This window comes from Peromyscus leucopus, chromosome 4 (genome assembly GCF_004664715.2).
Source record: "Peromyscus leucopus breed LL Stock chromosome 4, UCI_PerLeu_2.1, whole genome shotgun sequence".
NCBI classification, from domain to species: domain Eukaryota; kingdom Metazoa; phylum Chordata; class Mammalia; order Rodentia; family Cricetidae; genus Peromyscus; species Peromyscus leucopus.
In genome coordinates, this window is record NC_051066.1 from 12,523,777 (window position 1) to 12,547,414 (window position 23,638).

The window sequence follows — 23,638 nt, forward strand, 5'->3', positions numbered from 1 at the left end:
AGGGGCGTGTTTGCAATTCGTTCAGCTCTCCTCGCCGCCGAGATCCAGCCTATGATCTGCATTCGGACTGGCCTTTTCTCTGAGGACGTTGTCTAGAAGTGGCGAAGGCCCTGCTCAGATGGCCAGAGAACCCCGCCTTGCAGTAGAATGAGCTTTCAAGCCCAGCCGGGACAGGTTATGGGAGGAAAACGCCAGTCGGGTTTCCTGTATCCTTTATTAGCAACTGGGGCTGGGACTGCTTGTCCGATCTCCACCTCCCAGCAGCCCTAGCCCTTCTGCACCTGGAAAAGGTCCCTAAAAGAGGTTCCCCAAGACCCGCAGGCGTTAGAACCTCTCAAGAGGCTAGTGTTGAACCCTCCAAGACTGGTCACGTAAGTGTAGGATTGCCTCTCTTTCCGGCGGTTGGAGAGAAATCTAAGACAGAGCCAGGCTGTTGTCCTGTTCTGGTGTCCTCAGTGGGATGGTCCAGTACTGACCCTGGAGGTTGGCATGCGCCTCCAGGAAACCAGGGCTAAACTCCAGTTCAGCCTCGCTGCCTTCCGACTCCCAGTAGAGTGCCTGCTGCCCCCAAAATGTTGTGGTCCTCAGACTGTGGATATCCCTGATCTGGGGAGAAGCAAGTAGCCAGGACAGGCTATGAGTGATCATTATCTAGAATTTATAGACTCCTGGCTACTTAGAGTCATGTTTGAGTCTCACAGGAGCCCCCACGAGGGACACTATTCTGTCCAAGAAACTGAAGCTCAGAGACTTTGGGCCCCTTCCCCTGAGGAATCCTGCTCAGGTCTGATTCTGGGGTGATCTGATGCCTTGTGGAACACACAAACCTCAACTCTACCTATGCTCTTCTGGGGAAGAAATAAAAAAAAAAAAAAGCCAGGCATGCACATGATGCTTTCACCCTGGGTCAACAGGCAATCTACCCCCAGGAAAGGGTTCCCCTTTTCCTTCTTGCAGGTAGAGCAGCAAGCAGTTGCTGGTGAGTTAGTGGAGGAAACCCTCCTTCCCATTCTTTCAAATAATTTTGAAGTTTGGGGTGAAAAACTGAAAGGGCCCCCTAAACCCGGCACCCCCATCCTCCTTCCTAGGGACAGCTCTCCAGAATCATATTAAAAATCACCCCACTCCTGTCCCCATCCTGGTGACCTCACCGAGACATAGTTGGCGTTGGTCCTCTCGGAGGCAGTGCCCACGTCACTGGCCAGGGCACGGATGGCAATGCGGGCCTGTGGGGCCACACTGATGAAGACCCGGCAGCTCTTTGCATTCCTCCCATCCGGGCTCCCTGGGGGACTCACAATTTCACCCCGAGGTCCGAAGAGCTGTCTGTCACATTCTACGGGCAAGAACAAATGGACTGACTGGCTGTGGGCCGCCTCAGGGAGACGACTGATACCAGAGTGGTCCCTGGCAGGCTCTCCCCTCCCTCCTGCTGAGCCTTCACGCTGACCACTTCTAATAGACTAGCTGCAGGCAGTGAGCCGAAAGGAGCAAGTGGGGATGGCTCAGCAGAGGAAGTGCTTTGTACAAGCCTGACAGCTTGAGTCTGATTCCCAGGACCCACATGTGGGGGAGAACCTCTGACACCACCCCTGCCTGACAGTACACACACACACACACACACACACACACACACACACACACACACACACACAGACAGAAAATTTTTTTAAAGGAAAGGAGGGCTTGTGAGTGCCAGCATATCCATATAAGTCACCAGAAGCGGCTCACAGACCTGAGAGGACCTTGAAAGAGCTAAGAACCAAGGTCAAGGGAATGGGGCAGTGGCCTGAGGGATGGGGCAGGGACATGGACCATATCTGTGTCCACCCATCCAGCTTCATGGCCACAGAGGAACCCCATCCTGACCATGCGGAAGACATGGCCTGCTCCCAGTTTCCATCTTGGCCAGCTCTCTCCTGGCCTGCCCACGACGCTGTTGAAAATGCCCTGCCCACAGCAGCACAGGCATAGCCACCCAGTGAGGAGGCGGGGGCTGGCCAGGCAGCTGGCCATACCTCTGTAGAAGGTCCCTGGGGCAGGTTGGCTCCGGTACAGTAGCAGGACTCCTCCTCCTCCTCCTGGCAGCACACGGTGCTGCCTCACCACCAGTGTGTTGGTTTTGGTGCTGAAAGTCATGCCAGACATCTTCCAGCACGTCTTCCTCCATGTGAACCTACCCCAGAGCAGCAACAGCTCCCCTAGAAAGGGTGAGGCAGTGAGGAGCCAGCACCCCCCCACTCCAAGTCAGCCGCAGTGGCTCAGGGCTGAGTTCAAATAACCACTCTTGCTGGCGAATGTGACTAAGTGGGGGCTTGTGACGAAAGCTCTCATCCCCCCAGTTTCCTATCTTAGAAGAGATTCCCACACTCCAGACATGAAACAGCCTTAAAAAATGCCAAGCAGGGGCATCCTGCCAGAAATGGGGTACAGTGGAGTTGTGCCTCGGGCCCCCAAGCGCCTCTGGATGTACCTGCACTACACTTGAGGGTGCTCTCGAGGATTTGGAGGGTCACCACTTCACCTAGAGGCCGCCCAATGGCCACCACGCAGTCTCCCTGCCCTTGACCTCGCAAGTCAATTGTTCCTGTGGGATCCAGGTACTGCCTTCCGCAAGCACCTACAGAGGATGGACGAGGAGTGAGGTGTGACCAGAGCAGAGCAGGGCTGATAGCCAGGGCTGGCAAAGGGTGAGAAAGGGACATCCGAGGCACTAGGCCACTTTTACATGCTTCGGGGAAAGGGAGGCGGGGTGGTGTGTGGGCTCGGGGCTGCATGGGTCTGAGCTCCTGACCCTGCAACCTTCAGGTTATTTGAAGGGGACAGAAGTAAAAGTGTGGCCTCTTAACTGGAGCGATGGCTCAGTCGGTAAAGTGCTTCCTTGCAAGCTTGGGGACCTGAGTTCAACCTCCAGAACCTACATTTTAAAGGATGGGATGGAGCGTGCATCTAGTCCCAGCGCTGGGGAGGCAGAGACAGGTGGACCCCTGGGACTCAGCCAGTCAGCCTAACCTACTTGGGCAAGCTGCAAGCCAATGAGAGAACAACCTTGTCTAGAACAAGATCAATAGCTCCAGAGGAATGATACCCAAGGTTGTCCTCTGGTCTACACACACACACACACACACACACACACACACACACAAACACACACACACACACACACACACACACCCTGTCTAAAACAAGATCGATAGCTCCTGAGGAATGATACCCAAGGTTGTCCTCTGGTCTACACACACACACACACACACACACACACACACACACAAACACACACACACACACACACACACACACCCTGTCTAAAACAAGATCGATAGCTCCTGAGGAATGATACCCAAGGTTGTCCTCTGGTCTACACACACACACACACACACACACACACACACACACACACACACACGCGCGCGCGCGCATGCACATTCAAACATTTGCCTTCCCTTTGCCCCATGGGAAGGAGGCCCTGAGCCCAGTGGCACAGGGTCTAGTCCTGAGTGCTTGTCCGGGCATGCCCAGATCGAGATGCCAACCTCCCCAAGAGGAAGCAGGAATAAACCTAACCAGACTCTTCCAGGTTTTCCTGGAGCCCCAGAGACCGGGAGGCTGGGAAGAGGGTGCGGGCTTGGCCTTGGGGCTGGGACCACTCCAGAGAGGCAAGAGTGACAGCAGCCTGGGTCTGGCTGGGGAGAGTAGCTTCCTCGTGGGCCAGTGAGCTGGGGGTCTCCTGCCCTGCACAGGGTCCAGCCCAGCAGCCCCTCACTGTCACTGGCTTGGGTAGGTGCTGGCAGAAGCTGGCTGGCACAGGCACTTGAGCCTGGGGTCCCAGGCAGGTGTCATGCCGGCGCTGGATGCCATCTCCACAGGAGACAGAGCACTGTTAGGAAAGAAGGGGAAGATCATGGTGACCCTCCCAAAGAGGGGAGGACAGAGTGACCACAGGACAATGTGATGCAATGTCATCCCTTCACACCCTGGAAAATGACAGGTATCTCTGCTTTACAGATGAGGAGACTGGAACTAAAGAGATGCCTTTGTGGGGGCCCACATGTGTGTAAGACCTGAGATTCTGGTCTCGGTGTCCATCCATCACTGTCTCAGCCTCTTTGCCCCTCAGAGCCCTAAAGAAGGGACCAGGGTGACCTTCTCTACCTATGTTTGTCCTGCCCTCCCGCAGTTTCTATCTTCATCTGATGCCCAGATTCCTTCTGACCAAGGTGAGGTGAGGTGGGGGGCAGGCCTCTGAGGACTGCAGTTTATCCTAGCTGTTCTGGCTCTGTGCTGTCTACCCCTGTGAGTGAACTCTTCCCAGGGGAACCAAGCTCTACCCCTTGGTCTCTAGTGATTTGCTGGGTGCTTGTCACAAGGTGACATTGGTCTCTGTGGTAGCGAGGATTCCAGTATCTGCAGACGCCAGGCTTCTCTCAGCCCAGCTGTCTGGGTCTCCACACCTTGCTGTGTGTCCCTGGTTCTGAGCATACACCATAGCAGACTCTCCCCTCTTTCCAAGGGTCATAGTGAATCAGGACCACAGGCCCTTTCCTGCACAAAGCTGATGCTTTCCTTAGCCCCAGCTAGAAGTCCCGGCATCAGTATCAGATCACCCTTACCTCTGTCCAGGTGCTGATGTGCCACCGGTAGGCACAGTCAGCAATGAGGCAGGGGACCCTGGCCTGGGGCCGCACCAGAGCCTTGCAGAAAGTTTCATCCACTTCACTGTCATGGCCTTGGTCAAGCTGCATGCAGGCCACTGTTCGTGTGGCAATGCCAAGGCCACAGCTGGCTGAGCATGGGCCAAGGGACAGGATTTTCCATCTGCAGTAACAGAAGATCCCAATGACAGCTGGGCCTCTGTGAAGGCTGGGTCACTGTGGGGGACTCTTGAAGGACCCTCATCTCCCTCAACAATGGTCTGCACACATTCCCTGGCCACTGAAGTCCCTCCCTGGCCCTGGGTTTCCACTGACCTCACGAGCTGCAATGTTGCCCCTCACGCCCATGTCACTGGTTGGCCCAGTGCTGCTCTGGGACCCTGGGACCTCAAGGGTGTATTGTTTCCTGACCCTGCACAACCCTTTGTCCTGGGGGAGCCTATCCTGTGCACTGCCAGACAGGCATGACTAGCTTCTGCCCACTAGGAGCCAATAGCAAATGTCCCTAATTGTGACAATTAAACTGAAGCTGCCTTCGAGACAGAATCATACCTGGCTGAGAAACTAGAGCCCTAGAAAGGAAAGAGACCATAGATGCTGATTACAGGGTGGCCACACAACACCCCAGTGGTAACCAGAACTCATGTGTGCATGCTGTCCCCATTTAAAAGACAAAGGAGAGAGAGAGAGAGAGAGAGAGAGAGAGAGAGAGAGAGAGAGAGAGAGAGATTGATTGATTGATTGATTTGGCTGGGTGTGGTGGTACATGCCTACAATCCCAACACTTGGGAGGTGAAGGACTGAGGTTCAAGAATTCAAGGCTATCTTCAGCAGCATAGAGTTTGAGGCTAGCCTGGCCTACATAAAACAAAAAAACAAAAAGAAGGAGAAGAAGAAGAAGAAGAAGAAGAAGAAGAAGAAGAAGAAGAAGAAGAAGAAGAAGAAGAAGAAGAAGAAACAACCCTAGGTCATTCATAAATATGACATGCAGAAAAAACAGACACCTAGACCGGGAACTTTAGCGAAAATGAAGAGGACAAGACACATGTGCTGTGGGTGTCAAGTAGATTCTAAGCTACAAAACTTAAAATCGTTACATATACTGAAGGAAAAGTCAAACAACCTGATGAAAAGCCCGACAGTCTGTGGTGGTAGCGCTCCCGTTTCTGCGGGCAGTGGCATCCCTGCTTCCCATACACAGCGCCTGCGGGCCGACAGCTGTGCACCTAGAACTGACAACCCACCGGCCATTGTGGTTGAACCTCATCTCCCACACCCAGCCCGGCCTGCCAAGCAGCCCTGTTTCTCTACAGTGTCTCTGAGCTCCTGCTTGGCCTTGAGATCTCCAGGGGTCCTGCCTGGAGTTTGTGCACTAGGCATGCCCCCACCACTACCCACCTCCCTTACCTGGGAGGACAGGGCTCTGGGCTGCAGGCTTCATGGGACTCGGGGCGAGGCAATCCCTGGCACTGAGTGTCAGGCAGAATCTCTTCGTCGTCATCCTCACCACGAGCCTGGGCACAGTACAGGATTCTCCGGGCGAGCCCTCCCCCACAGCTCACACTACAGGCCGCCAGCTTGTAACGCCACCTGGGAAAAACTGAAGTTAGAGGGACCCAAAGGGCAACATACCTTCCTCTCATTTCTCCAACGGGAAGAAGTAGGTTGGAAAGGGCACGGAGAGCTTTTGCCCCACCGGGAGGCTCAGTACAGCGGACAGAGTATTCAAACCAGCCCACTTCACAGAAGGGGAAGCTGAGGGTAAACAGAGGTTGGGTCCAAAAGGCTGGAGGGGGAAAGTCAGGGTACCAAAAGGAATCTGCAAAGGTATCTGTCTGTCTGTCTGTAGTGGGAGTCCTAGCACTGGCCTCACCCTGGAACCTGCCACCAGCCCTGCCAACTTCCCTACCCACCATGGTTGGCTCCATTGCCCCAGACACTGCTTATCACACTGTCTCATTCATTGTCCATCACCCCCAATGTCAGTTCCAGGAGGGCTGGGACATCTTTTTACTTTGTCATTACTGTGTCCTCTGACTGCAGCTAGCGCCTGGGCATAGCAGTTGTTCAGTAAAGAACGAGCAGTGAATAAATGTTCCATCAACTTATGTGCCTGGCTGCGCCAGGTAAGACAAGCCTTGGGAAGCTGAGGCAGAAGGGCCATAAGTTAAAGGCGTACCTGGGCTACATAATGAAGTTAGTGAGCAGCTTTGGGAGACCCTGTCTTGACATAAAGGTAAAGGGGAGGGGGCGGGAATATAGCTCAGTGGTAGAGTGCTTGTCTAGATGTACAAAGCCCCAGTATTAAAAAAAAAAAAAAAAGTGGACAGGAGTGGTAGCACACACCTTTGAGGCAAAGGTAAGTAGATCTCTGTGAGTTCGAGGCCAGCCTAGTCTACATAGCAAATTCTAGGACAGCCAGGGCCACATAGTGAGACCCTGTTTCATAAAAATTAAGTAGATTTAAAAAAAAAAAAAGTGCCCATGTCATCACCATCCCAGATCCTACAAATGTACATCATCTGGTGGCAGAGCTAAATGCATACCCAGGGCTGCCTCTCTCCCAGGCAAGGTGCTCACCTAGCAGGACAGGGCTCAGGATTGCAGTCCTTGAAGGGGAATGGCCTAGGCACTGGCCAGCACTTGGAGTGAGGTAGAAACACAGGTCGGCCATGGTCCAGCTGCATGCAACGAACAGCTAGTGGCACTCGTCCCCCTCCACAGGACACGGGGCATGGTGCCAAGACTTGAGTCTCCCACCTGAAGGAGAAGGCCAAGGTTTGATAGGAGACCGACCCTGGGGTCAGACTCCTTTCTCTGCACTCTCCTTCCCCAACTCACCGAGCAGGACATGGGCCAGCCCAGCAGACCTCCCACCGGCTCGAGGGCTTGCTGGCCAAGTCACACAGCTCTTCCTGGACAGGCACCTTGAGGACAGAATCCATGCACAGAAAACGCAACTCCATCAGACCTGTCCGGAAAAAGCAGGGATGCTGTTGACCCAGTAGGCCAGCTTAGCAAGGACCACAGCCTTTGTTCCCTGGTCAGCTCCAAAGCCAAGGTCCATCTGCAACTTTCCAGCTGTGTGCATGTGAATAGCTGAATTAACCTCTCTGATCCCCTGGTTTCCATATCATGGTATCTACCTAGCAGAATCATTTATAGAGGCTGAATAATGAAAAGTGTGAGATGCCTGCTGCCCGAAGCTGCTGTGGTTTCTGCGAAGCATATGGTGGAAATTGCTGTAACAGTGTCTCCTGACCTCTATCCATGCTCGTGTGAGCAATCCTGCTTATATGTGGTAGCCACAAAAAACAAACAAACAAACAAACAAGATATAAAAGTAGGAGGGGGCTTGCTGTGGAGAAAATAACGTGTGTGTGTGTGTGTGTGTGTGTGTGTGTGTGTGTGTGTGTGTGAAGTGGAAGAATAAGAAGAATAAAAGCCAAGTGGCGGCAGCACATGCCTTTAATTCCAGCACTTGGGAGGCAGAGGCAGGCAGATCTCTGGCCAGCCTGGTCTACAAAGCTAGTTCCAGGACAGCCAAGGCTACACAGGGAAACCCTATCTGGAAAAAAAAGGAAGAAGAAGAAATAATTTTTTTAAAGACTGCCCCTTGAGGGCAGGGGTGTAGCTCAGTTGGTAGAGCGCTGGCTTGCCTGTCATACACAAAGGCCTGGATCCAACCCCTGGCACAGCACAAAAGCTGTTCATGGGCAGGAGAGAAGACGGTTCTGTGGTTGAGAGCTCATACTGCCCTCTCAGAGGACCGACATTCAGTTCTCAACACTCAGGTCAGGCAGCTCATACCGGCCTGTAACTCCAGCCCCAGGGAATCTGATGTCTTCTTCTGGCCTCTCCTGCACCTGCACTCAAGTGCACAAATCCTTACACATATACACACACATAACTAAACATTCATAAAAAAATAAGTACTGTGTATGTTGGCATAAGTCTACAATCCCAACACTCAAGAGATGGAGGCAGAAAGATTAGGAATTCCAGGTCATCTTTGGCTACATAGTTAGAGACCAGCCTGAACTACATGAGATCCTGCTGCTGTATCCCTCAAAAAGGTTTTTATTAGGGTTGGTTTTCTCCATCCCTTAGGAATCTCTTCTGGTCAGTGCTAAACAGGTGTAGGTTTGGGTAAGCAAGTGGTTAGGGCTGTTTAAGGACATTGTGAGTCTCCTTATACCCTTCTCAGTCCCGTAGAATGGCTATTGAAAACTCAGAAAACAGCAAATATTAATAAGGATGTGGAGGAACTGGAACCCTGTGCCCTGCTGGTAGGGATGTAAAATTCCATTCTGAAAGTGCAGAGGAGCCTGCAAAAGTTAATCATAGCTTGGCCACATGGCTCTGCAATTCCTCTTCCCGTGCACACCAGGAGAACCCAAAGCCAGGCTGGGGGACATAGGCACGTGTTCAGAGCAGTGCTGCTAACAGAAGCTGGAAGGAGGGCGCTGGTGTGTGTCTACTCACGGGTGACAGAAATACCACGGTCCAGATCGACAGTGGAACACTTTTTGGGGTCAAGACGGGATTCTGACACCATTACAACATGTATGAACCTAGGTGACACATCCGGTCACAGAGTGACACATTCCACATAGATGAGGTAAGAGTCAAATCCATAGAGAATGAAACTAAAGTGTTAGTGATGAATGTTGGTGTTTAATGAAGACAGGGTCTGGTTTGGAAGCGTGGAATGTTCTGGAGATGGATGGTGACAATGGCTTTACAAGGTGGATATGATTAATGCCACTGGATGAAACATTTAAAATGTTTGAGAGCCGGGCCTGGTGAGACGGTTCAGTGGTTAAGTGTACTTATTGCTCTTGCAGCGGACATGAGTTTGGTTCCAGAACCCACATGGCAGCCACAGCCATCTGTAACTCCAGTTCTAGGGGATCGATCTGATGCTTCTTTTGGCCTCGTGGCTGCACACACAGACATACATACAGGTACACACACAAATATTTTTAAATGACTAAGAGGTATGTGGGTGTTTTCCACAACAGAGAAGACAGAACACTTTTTTGTTGTAGGATATTTAGTCACACTACGAAGCCCGAGATTGCATTAATTAAATAAAATCAACCCTGGGTCAAGAGGTGGAGCCAGCAACTAGTTGGCAGGAAGTAGCCACAGAGAGTAAGAGGGAGTCAGGAAAACATAGAGAAATGCACAGGAAGTAGTAGGGAGGGGCTTTGAGTTTGGTGGCCTTTTTGATTTGGGACTATGGAAGAGAAGCTCTGTTTTTTGGGACATTGACTAAGTAGAAGGTCAGCTGGTTGCTCCTTGGCCTCTCTGAGCTAGCGGGTTTTCACCCTAGCACCTGACTCTTGAGTCTTTATTGGTAAAATTGTATGATTGAGATTTAGTTTAAAAACGACACTTTTTTTTTTAAAAATATATCTTTAAACTGACTCTTCGGCTTTGGTGGTCAGTTTGCACACAGCTCTGTGGGACTTAAGGGACACACTCTTGGGCACCAGTCTTTCTAGGATTCATCTTTATCTTTCAGTCGGGCATGAAACACATGTAGAGGACATGAAACACATGTGTGTGCCGTACTCACATAGTTTGGCTCTCTTGGCAGCCCCTCCTTCAGCACTGATCTGGGCAGAAGGTGGGTAGATAAGAGAAGTAAGAGAGGTCTGGTGAATGTCCTCAGGGTCTCACCTCGCCCACAGGAGGTGGAGCACAGTCCCACCAGAGGAGTCCACACATGTGCAGCCTGAGCCTCTGGCTTGGCGCTGCCCGCAGGGGTTGGAGCCTCCTCTCCCAGAGCCGTGGTGTCCAGCTGAAAAGAGCAATGAGCAGGTGAGTCTGGCATTCTCACTTCTGCCTCTGAGCTCTCAGCCGCCTGCTCCTCTCCTTTACAGGAGGGGAGAGGGAATATTCCAAACACCCCAGGGCTGCCTCCTTCCTGTTCTCTAAGGAGGCCTGTGTCCTGCCCCTCGCGAGGCCCTCGGCATGCGCCTCACTTTGGCCTGTGCAGGCTCCTTATCATTCCAAGTATTCTCTGTGGGAGGGGGCTGGAAGCTAAGGAGCAGGAGTGGATTTGCAAGCATGCTTGGCTCTGCAGTCCCTAGCCCATATGAATCCAGGGCCTTCCAGCCTGAGAGCAACACCATCAGCCCGAGGGCCCTGGGTAGTGGGCAAAAGATGGAAGAATTACTCTCATAGCAGCTGGAAGAACTCTTCCGTTGCTGTGCTTGGGGGCACAGGCCTGTGATCACTACAACTTGGGAGGCCTGGGCAGGAGGATTGAAAGTTCAGTGGTTACATGGGCTAGAGACAGAGTTCAAGGCCAACTTCAGAAATTTAGTGAGACACTGTCTCAAAAATTTAAATATATGAAGAAAAGGACCAGGGGTAGCTCTGTGGTAGAATGCTTGCCTAGCATGCTGAAGGCCCTGGATTTGGTTCAAAATGATCCCCACTCAGCTGCTTCTAGCAGGTTCTATTTTCTTTCAGCCTGGCTTGCCCCTTTCAGAGGCACTCTAAGTGTATCCTCTGATGGGGTGTTCCTCAAACAGCACCCTGAGAAGAATGGAGTCCTCATTCTGGCCTACAGGAAGATTACAACATATATATATTTATATTTTTGGTTTTTCGAGACAGGGTTTCTCTGTGTAGTTTTGCGCCTTTCCTGGAACTCACTTGGTAGCCCAGGCTGGCCTCAAACTCACAGAGATCCGCCTGGCTCTGCCTCCCGAGTGCTGGGATTAAAGGCGTGCGCCACCACCGCCCGGCTTACAACTTATATTTTTCATTCTCCCAGCTAAGAAAGGACTGGGAGTCCCAGCCACCCTTCTTCCCCATCCACTCACCTGACCCCAGCCTGGAGAACATGTGGTCCTGAAACAGGGTTCCAGCGTCGGTGGCATCTCATCTGTGAGGCAGGGAGCTGCAGTTGCTGACTTCTCCAGGTCACTCACTCTGGGCACACATGTCACATTCCCTGAGGCCAGGTCTTCACAGGTGGACACACAAGGGCCAGGGTGTGACACCTCCGGTCTGAAGATAACATGGTGCTGTCATCAGGCCATGCCTCTGCTGGCTAGTGGGAGGTGTGGCCTAACTCCTGAGGGGGGTAGGGGTGGTTGTCTAGGGTCCCAATACATAGACCCCATTAAAAAGCAAAGCTCAGGGGCTTTCTCTGAAGCACCAGTTCATCACACCTCAGGTTTCCCTCAACAAGAACTTCATGTTGGGATGGTGAGACGGCTCAGCGGGCAAAGGTATCTGGCTCCAACCCTGGCAGCCTGATCCCAGGGTCCCATCGGGTGGAAGGAGAAAACTGACTGCCGCAAGTTGTCCTCCGACCTCCATGTCCTTCTTGCACCATGGCTCACTCACACATGCATGCACACAGACACACAGACACACACACACACACACACACACACACACACACACACACATACACACACACACACACACACACACACACATACACACACACAGAGCTGTAATTTAAAGATAAAAAATAACTTAATGCATGCCAACCACACACTCCACCTGTGGCTGGGGATGGGAAGGCAGAGCCCTACTCAACTGCCTTGCATAGGCAACAGTAATCCCCTCCACAACCCACCAACACACTTCATGCCTGGTTACAGAGGATGAGAAACAAACAGGTGCCCTGTGCATTCACAGTACCAGTTGAGGGGTGACAAATGGTTCACCGTACGCCACCCATGCATGGTGGCTGCCTGGAGCACCATGGTGTCAAGGATGCTGAGGCTGGATCATACCTCGCGGGTGTGGTGGTTTGAATAGGAGTGGCCTCCATAGACTCGTGTGTTTAAATATGTGGTCCATAGGGAGTGGCACTATTAGGAGGTGTGGCCTTGTTGGAGGAAGTATGTCACTGTGGAGGTGACCTTTGAAGTATCCTATGCTCAAGCTACACCCAGTGCCACAGTTCACTTCCTGTTGATTGTAGATCAAGATGTAGAACTTGATCCTGATCCTGATGACACATTTCCTCTGGTCTGGTCCAGGCCCTGTGTATCCAAGCCACTGTTCTGAGACCAGCCTTGGAGACCTCTCCTAACATACTTTTGAACCTGAGGCCAGATATTTTATAGTGATGGCTGAGGGCCTCCATCTCCAGCACCATGTCTACCTGCATGCTGCCATGCTTCCCTTCATTATGATAATGGACTAAACCTCTGAAACTGTAAGCCAACCCCAATTGCTGTGGGATGGTCTTTCTGTATGCTATGAATATGTGTTGCTACCATTGGTTAAAAAAGAAGCTGCCTTGGCCTATGGCAAGACGGGTTATAGCCAGGCAGGAAATCCAAGCCAAGATACAGGGAGAAGAAAGGCAGAGTCAGGGGAGATGCTGCAAGTGCCTCCAGAGAAGCAAGACGTAATGAACGAGGTAAAGCCATGAGACATGTGGCGATGCATAGATTAATAGAAATGTCTTAATTTAAGAAGAGTGAGCTAGTTAGCAATAGGCCTGGGCCACAGACCAAACCATTTGTAATTAATATTAAACCTCTGAGTGATTATTTTATAAAAACGGCAGCTTCCCCCGGTGGGACCGGGCGAGACCAATAAACTTCAGTCTATACCCAATTAAATATTTTTCTTTATAAGAATTGCCGTGGTCATGGTGTCTCTTCACAGCAAGAAAACCCGAAGAGAGCAGATAAGAGAAGGATTGCAATGTTGGCCATGTGTGAGAGAAGAGGAAGGACCCAGAGCCATAGGTGGGCCACCAATAATCTAGGGCTCTCCCATTGGACAGACAGCAAGCCTGAATTCAGAAAAGGAGGCGACAGTCATCTAGCCTGTTGGTGACAGGCAGACAAATAAGCCGGGATCAGTTCGGACATGGAGGATCTAAGACAGCTACATGGTCACTGAAGGAGAGAAGGCAGTGATGATTGGTGATACGAGCTTTACGTTCACAGTGTCATGCCATCATCACAGCCCTCATCCCCACATCACCCAGGTGTTAGAAATAGATGAGCAGCCCAGCACCTCTTGAATAGTGAGGAAGCTGATGTTCACAAGACCAGGCACCACCATCTGTGTGACGAGAGCCCTCAGGAAGAGAGGACCCTCCACAAGGGTGGATCTCAGTGAAGGGACAAACCCTGCCAAGGAGCCTGCTGCACCAGCTTCAATATGCTCACCTGGTGGGACAGGGCTGGGAGTTGCAATTTTCCACTTCTGCTGCTGGCTGCTGGGCTACCGCTTTGCACCGGGCTGGTGGCAGAGTCCTTAAGAAACCATCTTGAGCCTCCACACAGCGCACCAACCGCTCCCGAAGACCCCCACCACAGGACACGCTACATGGGCTGAAGTCTCCAGTTGTCCAGCTAAGGAAGAAAAGGACAGAACATCAGGCCTGGGGCCAGGTCTCCTAGTTGGCTCAGGGGCATGGGATGGAAGGCAAGCAGGTCTATCTTGCTGATCCTGATGACACATTTCCTCTGGTCTGGTCCAGGCCCTGTGTATCCAAGCCACTGTTCTGAGACCAGCCTTGGAGACCTCTCCTAACATACTTTTGAACCTGAGGTCAGGTATTTTATAGTGATGGCTGAGGGCCTCCATAGTCCCATACTCAGCAAGATAGCCTTGTCCTAACATAATTCTGTTACCAGTTGGCAGAAGTCAGTAAAGGTCAGGTGCTGGCCCTACCACCCTTCTCTTTGGTAGGGTGGTCACCACCATCTTGCACTGAGAACCTGAGCTCAGAGAGGCCTCAGGACATCCAGACAAGGTGGCAGCAGATGTGACCAGACTGTCTCTGTGACTGTGTGTACTCAAGTCTTGGTGTCCTCACTCGCAGAATGGGGACACCAACAGAGCCCAGCCCACAGAGTTATAGCTAAAACTGAAAAAAACAACACGTAGAGATGCTTTCCAGTCTGCTCAGGTCACAAGAGTCATCACAAACCAGGTGGCTGGCCAGCTTGGTACTTACTATGGAGGGCAGGGGGCAGGGACACAGGGCTCTTGCCATGCAGGTGGCTGTGGGCTCCCTTGGCACAGGGTACTATTCACCCCCTTTTGAGCTTGATCTTGGCAGCTGTAGGTCACCCAGCGCAGCCCTGGAAGGGCAGATCAAAGACTCAACCACCTCCACATGAGGGCCAGCAGAGCTTTAGGCAAGCCTTGCCCTGGGCCTCACCTGCCCCACAGCTCACTGAGCAGGGTCCACGTATAGCAGTCCATACCCAAACGGCTTCCTGCTTCAGTTGAAAGTAGGTAAAGGTGATGTCTGGGTGTGTAAGATCCCCATATTCCTCTCTATATCGTCTGTACACCTACATCAGGACAGATGAGAGCTCAGGCCCTGAACAGGCACGCCCTGAGATCTCTGCCACACCCACCTGTCCCAGAAGCATTCCAGCACTTCATTTCTCCAGTTCCCATGTTCCCAGACTCCAGCAGGCAGACAGAACTTGAGTGTCAAGGAGCTTTGAGTAATGTGGAGCAGAACAGGTATATATCAAAGAGGTAGTAGGTGTGAGTAGGGTATTATGGGAATGTTAATGAAGTGGGGGCAGTCTCAGCCAAGGAGGTCAGGAGTGGTGTCAGGGCAGAGAGCGGCTCAGCAGAAGGGGTCCGGGCCAGGATGGAAGATGAAGGCTCAGGCCATTTTAGCTTTGGTCCACTCTTGCATGCCTGTCTTAGCAGAGCACACAGGGAACACACACAGGTGAAGCACTTCTTTGAGGACATCCCTACATGAAACCTTTCAGGGCCTCGTGTGCTTCTGCCTCCCAAAGAAGAAGCAAGAGCCATCCTCCATCCCAAGAAGGGCCCCACATGCCAGCTGGGACAGGGACTCCTTGCTTGGTCTACTCCTCATTTCAGAGGACTGCCCATGGCCCATCCTGCAGCTTTATCACACTTTTCTGGTTGAAGTGCAGTCCCTGATTCCAGCATAAAGTCTACCTTCTTTGATTCTCAGACCTCTGTGGCCTTCTGCATGCCCTGGATACAGGCACATTTTATACTGATTTGCAATACACTAATCCTGTGAGTGGTTCCTGCTGCATTTCACCTTACTTAGAGCCCCACTTATAGTAGGTCCCCAAATAACTACTGCAAGGATTGGTGAGTGAGTGGAAGAATTACAGACAAATAAGCAGATATTCAGAGCCACCACTGAAGGCCTGCTGACTCCCCACCCTGTCCCCCCCTAGCCTGGCTGATCGGTGACCTGGATCTCCATGTCGTCCCAGACAGGTCCCCGGATGTGAATCTCTTCTAAGTGGGGCAGCCGGTCCTCAGTGAGAGTCACTCTGTACTCCACACGGCAGTCCTCCAGAAGGGAAGGGTATATGATGCTAGGTGAGATGCTGGTCTTCCCTGCCACAATGTAGTGCCCCTGGGTCCTCACCGCTTTGAGAACAGGGCCATCAGCACTGTGGAGTAGTCACCATCCCTCCTCACAGGCCAGCATTCTGTTTAGTGGGATAGGGCCACTCTTGAAAGGACAGGGTTCAAGATGGTAGCAAAGCTGGGCGGTGGTGGCGCACGCCTTTAATCCCAGCACTCGGGAGGCAGAGCCAGGCGGATCTCTGTGAGTTCGAGGCCAGCCTGGGCTACCAAGTGAGCTCCAGGAAAGGCGCAAAGCTACACAGAGAAACCCTGTCTCGGAAAACCAAAAAAAAAAAAAAAAAAAAAAAAAAAGATGGTAGCAAGACAAGGGGCAGGAGCATCTCTGCCCACAGGGTCTAATCCCCAAACCACAGCCTCAGCTCCTTCCAAGGTTCCAAACCTGCCCCTAAGGAACTGGCCCTTCTGGTGTCTCAGTCAGATGGCATCTTCATTAACCAAACCCCTCCATAGGAATGCACACCACTGGCACAAGCAACCCACCCAGGAGGCTTTTCCACAGTGGTTGCTCCATGCCTTTTTCAGGTAGCTGGTGAGGGTCGTGACCTCTGGCTTCACTGAGCATGCTCACATAAGGGTTCAGGCTCTAGGACCCAGGATCAAAATCCCTTCCATGGGGTCTAAGGTCAGAAGCTAGCCTCTGAGACAAAACTGAAGTCTCCCAGGACAGGATCTTCAAAAGGAGTCCTCTGGAAATTCTGACACTTAAAAGGTCAGATTCCTGAGATGGCCATCCTCTGGGAATATGTTATGCCCAGGTGCTGGAGAGCACCAGTTCCTGGGACCTGGAGCTGTCAAGCCCGGTCTCCTCTATGCTTAGCTTCCATATTCCTTTTCAGGCAGCTTTAACCTGCATCCTCCCACCCTTCACCCACCCTGGGATAAGCTTAGCTGTGAGTGCAGCAGCTCTCGACGGGGTCTGGGTGGTTGGGAGTCCCTTCCATCTTGCAGTTGTATCAGGGGTGAAGGCATCTCAAAGACTAAGACATGGATAGCTAAGTGCAGGGAAGGGTCCTTCAGTCATCTCACCCAAGTGTGTGAAGAGAGGCCTGCGGTTCACGATGTGCACGCTGGTCATGTTGGGAGTAACTGTCAGGAATGTGACATATTCTAGGAATAAGCAGAGCAAGAGGGCTGCTTGGACTTCATGGTCACCTATACCACTGCCAACGAAGACAATCCTAGCTGGACAGAGACATGAACAGTGTCATAGGGCTGGTTTCAGTGGCAATGAATCCACATCATGGCAAGAGGTCAACATCAGCCAGAGGACCATCTGAAGGGCCCTGCCAAGGCCAGGAGCATAGACCAGATCCAAGATTCTTGGCTGCAGGCACAGTCAGAGAGGCAGGGCCCAAGTTCTCTGCTGATCTTGCAACTCAGTGCTGTCAATTGATTTTTTACTTTTTTAATCTCTCTCTCTCTCTCTCTCTCTCTCTCTCTCTCTCTCTCTCTCTCTCTCTCTCTCCCTCCCTCCCTCTCCCTCTCCCTCTCCCTCTCCCTCTCCCTCTCCCTCTCCCTCTCCCTCTCCCTCTCCCTCTCTCTCTCTCTCTCTCTCTTTTTCTCCCCTCTCTCTCCATCCCTTTTGTCCACTGTATCCTCCCTGCTGGGACTCCTGAGTGGGAAGGAAGAAGTGACCTGACAATTATTCAGGGTGCTACTTGTTCTCTCTTGTTTTTTTTTTTTTTTTCCCTCATCACAGCTGTAGTGAGGGAATTACTGGGGTGTTACAATCCTGTTTGCAGAGGCAATATTGTTGGAGTTTGAGTCTGCCATGAGAAGACATCAGAGAAGGAAGAGTGAACTGAAATACTCAGGAAGGTACCCAGAGCTAAGCCAGCATGTGGGTGCTGTGGCCTGAGTAACCCAGGTTAACACTTCGGAGGCCGGGTCCCTGCAGACTGCTGGGAAACCCACCCTCCATGCAGGGCAGCCTACCTCTGACTCTCCCAGCTGTGAAAGAGCCATTCTGTTTACTGCACGTGCTGTTGTCTCCTCCGCACACCTGGCACGCATCCCAAACCTTCTGGGAGTCCATCTTGCCATCACAGCCAAAGGTCTGTGCAAAGAGGGGTGTTTGGAAGGCCTGTGTTATTGGGGTGCTGTTTTCTCTGGTGCCACAGCCCTGCTGGCTATGGGACTCTGAGATTGACATAACTCTGTAGCTTCCCTATAGCTCCTGGTATCTACATAGCAACTGCACCTAGGGAGCTCCCATGATGACTTGCTCAAGGTCACAGTTTGGCCTGTAATATAGGCTGACTCCAAGTTCCATCCTGTTCCCAACAATACTCCCCAGCAGACACAGGGCAGCTCCATTGCGCTAGCCTCCATAGACCAACATCCCCCTTCCCCTTGCCCCAGAGCCTTCTATGGGGACAGGAAAGCCTTGACCACAAGGACAGAGGGGCACTTGGATTGTCCACATGCCTACCCTGCAGCTGCCCAACACACACAAGCTCAGGGTCCCATCCTCCCGAGGACCACTTGGCACACAGCGGGTCCCATCTAGGAAACTGTCTCCACGGCTCACAATGAAGCTCTCTCCGACAGCCCAGCACATGTGTCTGCACAGAGTGTCCCCTAGGAGGCAGAGTGACAAGGAAGTCTGGTGTTCAAAGGTGAACAAGGAGGTCAGTGAGGTAGGTAGGCAGTTCCTCTGGGACTTGCTTCAGTAGCTCTGCCAGAAAGGGTCTAAGTGGGCTTCCTCCCACCAGCCTCAGCTAACTACATGCTTTGCACGTGTAGCCAGGACCACTGTTCTACCTCCAAGGCCATATTATAGTCTGGTCTCATAACCATAGCTCCTGGATTATGAGCCAAGGATCGCATTGGCATTGCCCCTGAAGTATCTCCCTGAATTCCTCTAATGAGCCCAGAAGAAGACACTTCTAAGACAGAATTTCACTGCTTATTATCTGGAGAGGCAGACCACCCCAGAGAGCAACACATGGTCTGTGGGATACCAGAGCATGAGTCAAGTCCTGCCTAACCAGCACTGGAGTGATGCTGATTCCAACTTGACAGGCTCTACAGTCACCATAAGAGGTGATCTGAATTAGGTTAGCTTCTGGTCCTACCTGTGAGGGACTCTCTTGATTAGATTAATTGAGGGGAGACCCATCCTAAAAATGGGCAGCATCATTTTACAAGCTGAGGTCCTGGACTACTAAATAAGGAGAAAGCAAGCTGAAAACAGAGCTTTCTCTCTCTCTCTCTCTCTCTCTTTCTCTCTCTCTCTCTGCATGTGTATGTGTGTGTGTGTGTGTGTGTGTGTGTGTGTGTGTCTGTGCCTGTCTCTGTCTGTCTGTCTCTCTCTTGTGTGTGTGTCTGCCTGCCTGTCTGTGTCTCTTTCTCTCTCTCACACGCACACATGTATGTCTCTGTCTCTCTGTTGTCTCTCTCTGTGTGTGTGTGTGTGTGTGTGTGTGTGTGTGTGTGTGTGTGTCTGTGTCTGTGTCTGTCTGTCTGTGTCTGTCTCTGTCTCTGTCTCTCTCTGCCTCCTGTCAGGTGCAATATGGCCAGCTGCCTCAGTCTTCTGCTGATACAAGTTCCCTGCCACGATGGACTGTACCCTGGAACTGTGAGTCAGAATAAGCCCTTCCTTCTGGAAGTTGACTTTGTTGGGACAGTTTATCTTTTATCTCAGCAGCAGGACAAATAACTAAGACACTGGCCAACCCCAAGAGCTCTGCCTTGCCCCCTCAGGCCCCACAGCCCACCTTGGCTATACTGCACGGCGGCGTCCCAGTGGTAGAAGGAGGCACTGCCTTGGGAAAGGTGTACTGGCCGGCTGTCAGTCTGGGCACACTGCTCGGACATGAACTCCAACTGAGTCTTCTCACAAGCCTGGCCGGAGGAGGCAGAGGACAGGTACAGGCAGGGTTCTTGCCAGTGGGAGACAGTGTGCACCCTGCACGCAGGGTCAAGAGATGGGGATAACTTAGCCCGGGGTTGTGCCTTATCTCCGCTCAGCAGTCTGTGGCTGACCAGATCTGCCTCTCTTTGCCCGTGGGAAAACTCCAGATAATCTGTAAAGGACACAGCAGCAGCAGGAAGAAAAAACAGGAAATAATGTGGCACTTGGGGCCTCTGGTTCCAAGTCCTGACCCTGAAGAAATGTGGTTGAACTGTATATTCTGTTCACAGGTGCATGTAGGGCAGGAAATGAGGAACTGTGACCCTGAAGTGCCACATTGCCTCACTGTGCTGGGAGGAAAGGACTGGAGTTGACCAGATAGGAAGAGTTGACGACCACAGCTCCCTCCTCTCAAGGTCTGCCAGGCCTTGGGTATTTAGCAGAAGGCAAGAAGTAGGACAGGGGTGTGTTACCACGTGTTGAATGCTCCAACAGCCGGCAGCCATCTGATGCAGAGAATAGATTCTACCACCTCATGACAGCTAGGACAGCTAGACTGAAAACTCACGTGCAGGAGAGGACATGGAGACACGGGAACCCTCACACAGTGTTGGTGGGAATACAAAATGGCAAAAATGACCCCAGTGTAAAGAGAAACAGTTTGTTGAGCTTAAAGCTAGGCGTGGTGGTGCACACCTTTAATCTCAGCACTTGGCACGCAGAGGCAGGTGGGTCTCTGTGAGTTCAAGTCCAGCCTGATCTATAGTGAGTTCCAGAACAGCTAGACTACATAGTTAAACCCAGTCTCAAAAAAAACAGGGAGTGGCCTGGAATGATGTCTGCCTCAGTCTCCTGCTCAGCAGTTAGACACACTTTCTGTTCTTGTAGAGGACTCAAGTTTGGTTGCAAGCCAGCACCCATGGTTTTACCTGTCACTCCAGGGGATCCCACAGCCTGTTATGGCCTTCAAAGGTACTCACACACGCATGAGTATACACACAGAGAGTCACGCACACATGACACTTGAAAAAGTTAACCATGGCTTTTTAAAAAGAGGAAAAAGTATAAGTTAAGCATAGCATTTCTACACAAGCAGCAACTCTATTTTTAGGCGTTACTGTGGTTTTCAAAACCCATGACGATGCTCGGTGCCCCCATGAGGAAGGACCAGGAGGTGTGGCCTTGAGAGGTGTTGAGGGCTCAAGACCTCTGCCTGAATAATTAGGGCTGGACCTTAAGAAAGGGCCGAGGGCTCTGTTGTAGGACTTCTGTCACTTTTGTCTCCTCTGGCGCGTGAGACCATGTATTCCGAGCCTCTGGAGGACAGGGCAAGAAGAACCATCTGGGAAGTGGACACCAAGTCTGCCAGGACCTTATCTTGGACTTCCCGACTCCAGGATCATAAGAAATTAATTTCTGTTGTCGATAAGTTACTCTGTCTGTGGTGTTTTGTCACTGAAAACTCAAGCCAACTAAAGCCAACTCATTGACAGCAGCGGGGTTCGCTGAAAAGTACAAATGACCCAGGCAACAGAAATGATGACAGAAAAACAGAGGCATTCTGGTCATGGACTGTTCTTCAGCCCCCGAAAAGGAAGGGAAGTACTGACTCATGGTACACCGTGGACAACACTGAAAAATGTTATACTGTATCAAAGGAGCAGGCTCCTTGCATGCTGCTGCTGCCATGAGATGTTCGGAACAAGTCGTTGCCTAAGACAGAAAGCAGCTTGGGGCTGCTGGGGTGGGGAGGGGAGACTGCTTACTGGTGTGGGGTGTTCCCCTGGGGTGAAGTTTGGAACCAGATATAATCAGTGGTTACACAGCACTCCCAGGGCGCTCTGTGCCTCTGCACTGTGAACTTTGGAATGGCTGACTAAACAGGATGCATTTCACATCAGTGTCTGAAGGAAGCACTTCTCACTGTGTACTCCTGGGGCCTCATTGCCAGAGTCAGTGCTCATCACAGAGATGTCGTCTCAAAGGTGAATAGAGACTCTGGGAGGGAAGCAGGGACATGGGGGCTTTGCTAACCACCATTTCCTTCAAAAGGGAGGCATGAGCCCATCAAAAGGGAGGTCAGCCAATCTGGTGGCTAACTCTTATCCACCATCCCAGCTAGGAGGCCCGCCTACCTGTGTGTTGCACATCTTGGCCTGGAGGTCCTCACCCACACATGTACGTCCCCCAAAGGCAGGCCTGGAAATGCCCACAAAACAAAAAGGGGTGAAAAGGGACCACTGCTGCAACCAGAGAATGGGGTGCAAACCACCCTCCCTGCCGGGAAACCTTCTGTAGGTACCTGGGATTGTTGCACCACCGTCTCCTGGTAACCACCCCTCCTCCACAGGATCGGGAGCAAGGACTGTGGGGGCCCCAGCTAGACCAGTGTCCATGTACCGCCGCCACAGGGGTGAGCTGGGCTAGAGAGCAGCAGCGACCCTTGGAGCACCACTGCAAAACAAGACAGCTTTGTCTCCCTCTCCCGCAGGGACCCAGCACACGGAGGATGTGGCCAGCCTACACAGGGACACTAACACCTGAGGGATCCTCCAGAACACAAAGTTCCCCATCACACACAGAGACTTCCAACACAGAGACCATGTCCCTCATTAGAACCTCTAACGCACGGGGATCTCACTGACAGGGAGCACCCCAACACAGAGACACCGCCCCCCAACCCCAGTAATAAGAGCTGCACACAGTGTCTTCCAATAGACATAGAGACCTCCCAAAGCATACAGAGACTTCATACACAGGTACCCTCCACAGAGGGACCTCCAACATTGGGCACACAGTCACACACCTCATTCTGTTTGGGAATAAATGCTAAAGGGAAGACATCAGGCTTCCAATAGAGGAAGGGTCTGGATACCCAGTGAAGATGGAAACTTAACCCTAGGGAGATGGTACAGGCAATGAAATCAAGGACAGTCTGAGTGGGGATGCCTGTCGTCACTCAACAAACTCTTCTCTGTGTATGAGAGAGGGCTGGAGAATGGAATGGGTAAGGAATGGTACAGTGCCCTGGAGTGAGAGCTCAGTAAGACCCTACTCAGGAAAAGCACGGGGAGTGATGGGCAGAGGCTCTGGGTATTCTCTCCCCTCTCTCACCCTCACCACCGCCCCCAGCACAGACTCTCTCTCCTTCTCCCTCCCTCCTCTCTCTTTCTCTCCCTTTCTTTCTCCCTCTTTCTCTAGCTCCATCCTTCCCGATGCTCTAACCTTCTCCACACCACATTCTGTCCCATCCAGGAGAGGAACAAGGAGGCGGCTGCAGCTGCTTTGGTCCAGGGGGTCCGTGTGGCAGGATAGAGCCTGGCATACATCCTAAGAGAGATGGACAGGTGGTCCACTGAGAGGCTGTCTGCTTAGTGTCCCTTCCAGACCAGCCAATACCCTGCTCTGACGAGTGGTCTGGGAGAACAAAACACAGCTGACTGATTTGTCCATCAGAAGCAAGGATGGATTTTGCCAGGGCCCATCATCATGCTTCTAGGAGCCATGAAAATGTCTTAATATTTAAAACCAGAAGAGAAAAATAAACTTTTAAATAAAAAATAAGCATTCTGGAGTTGGAGAGATGGCTGCTCTTCCAGAGGATCCTGGTTCAGTTTTCAGCACCCACATGGCTGTTCACAGCTGTCTGTAACTCCAGTTCCAGGGGATCAGACACCCTCATACAGACATACATGCAAGCAAAACACCAGTGCACATAAAATAAAAATAAATTATTTTTTAA

The 23,638-nt window shown here is 51.8% G+C and overlaps 1 protein-coding gene across 1 annotated transcript in view; it reads right to left on the bottom strand.

The window, feature by feature from the left end:
• Positions 1-196: 196 nt before the first annotated feature.
• Adamts13 (ADAM metallopeptidase with thrombospondin type 1 motif 13) overlaps positions 197-23,638 on the bottom strand; it is a 33,103-nt gene continuing 9,661 nt past the window's right edge. Inside the window, exons 9-30 of the mRNA XM_037204654.1 lie at positions 23,122-23,226; positions 22,199-22,350; positions 22,032-22,095; positions 19,760-19,886; positions 18,472-18,620; positions 17,976-18,096; positions 17,067-17,147; positions 15,859-16,040; positions 14,821-14,956; positions 14,614-14,740; positions 13,820-14,005; positions 11,495-11,681; positions 10,341-10,461; positions 7,494-7,623; positions 7,233-7,412; positions 6,060-6,242; positions 4,611-4,815; positions 3,565-3,877; positions 2,474-2,620; positions 2,019-2,201; positions 1,152-1,336; positions 197-606 (exon numbers count right to left, since the gene is read on the bottom strand). Of these exons, the coding sequence (XP_037060549.1) occupies positions 415-606; positions 1,152-1,336; positions 2,019-2,201; positions 2,474-2,620; positions 3,565-3,877; positions 4,611-4,815; positions 6,060-6,242; positions 7,233-7,412; positions 7,494-7,623; positions 10,341-10,461; positions 11,495-11,681; positions 13,820-14,005; positions 14,614-14,740; positions 14,821-14,956; positions 15,859-16,040; positions 17,067-17,147; positions 17,976-18,096; positions 18,472-18,620; positions 19,760-19,886; positions 22,032-22,095; positions 22,199-22,350; positions 23,122-23,226 (3,456 nt within the window). The 3' untranslated portion in view covers positions 197-414. The remainder of the gene's footprint in view (positions 607-1,151; positions 1,337-2,018; positions 2,202-2,473; positions 2,621-3,564; positions 3,878-4,610; positions 4,816-6,059; positions 6,243-7,232; positions 7,413-7,493; positions 7,624-10,340; positions 10,462-11,494; positions 11,682-13,819; positions 14,006-14,613; positions 14,741-14,820; positions 14,957-15,858; positions 16,041-17,066; positions 17,148-17,975; positions 18,097-18,471; positions 18,621-19,759; positions 19,887-22,031; positions 22,096-22,198; positions 22,351-23,121; positions 23,227-23,638) is intronic.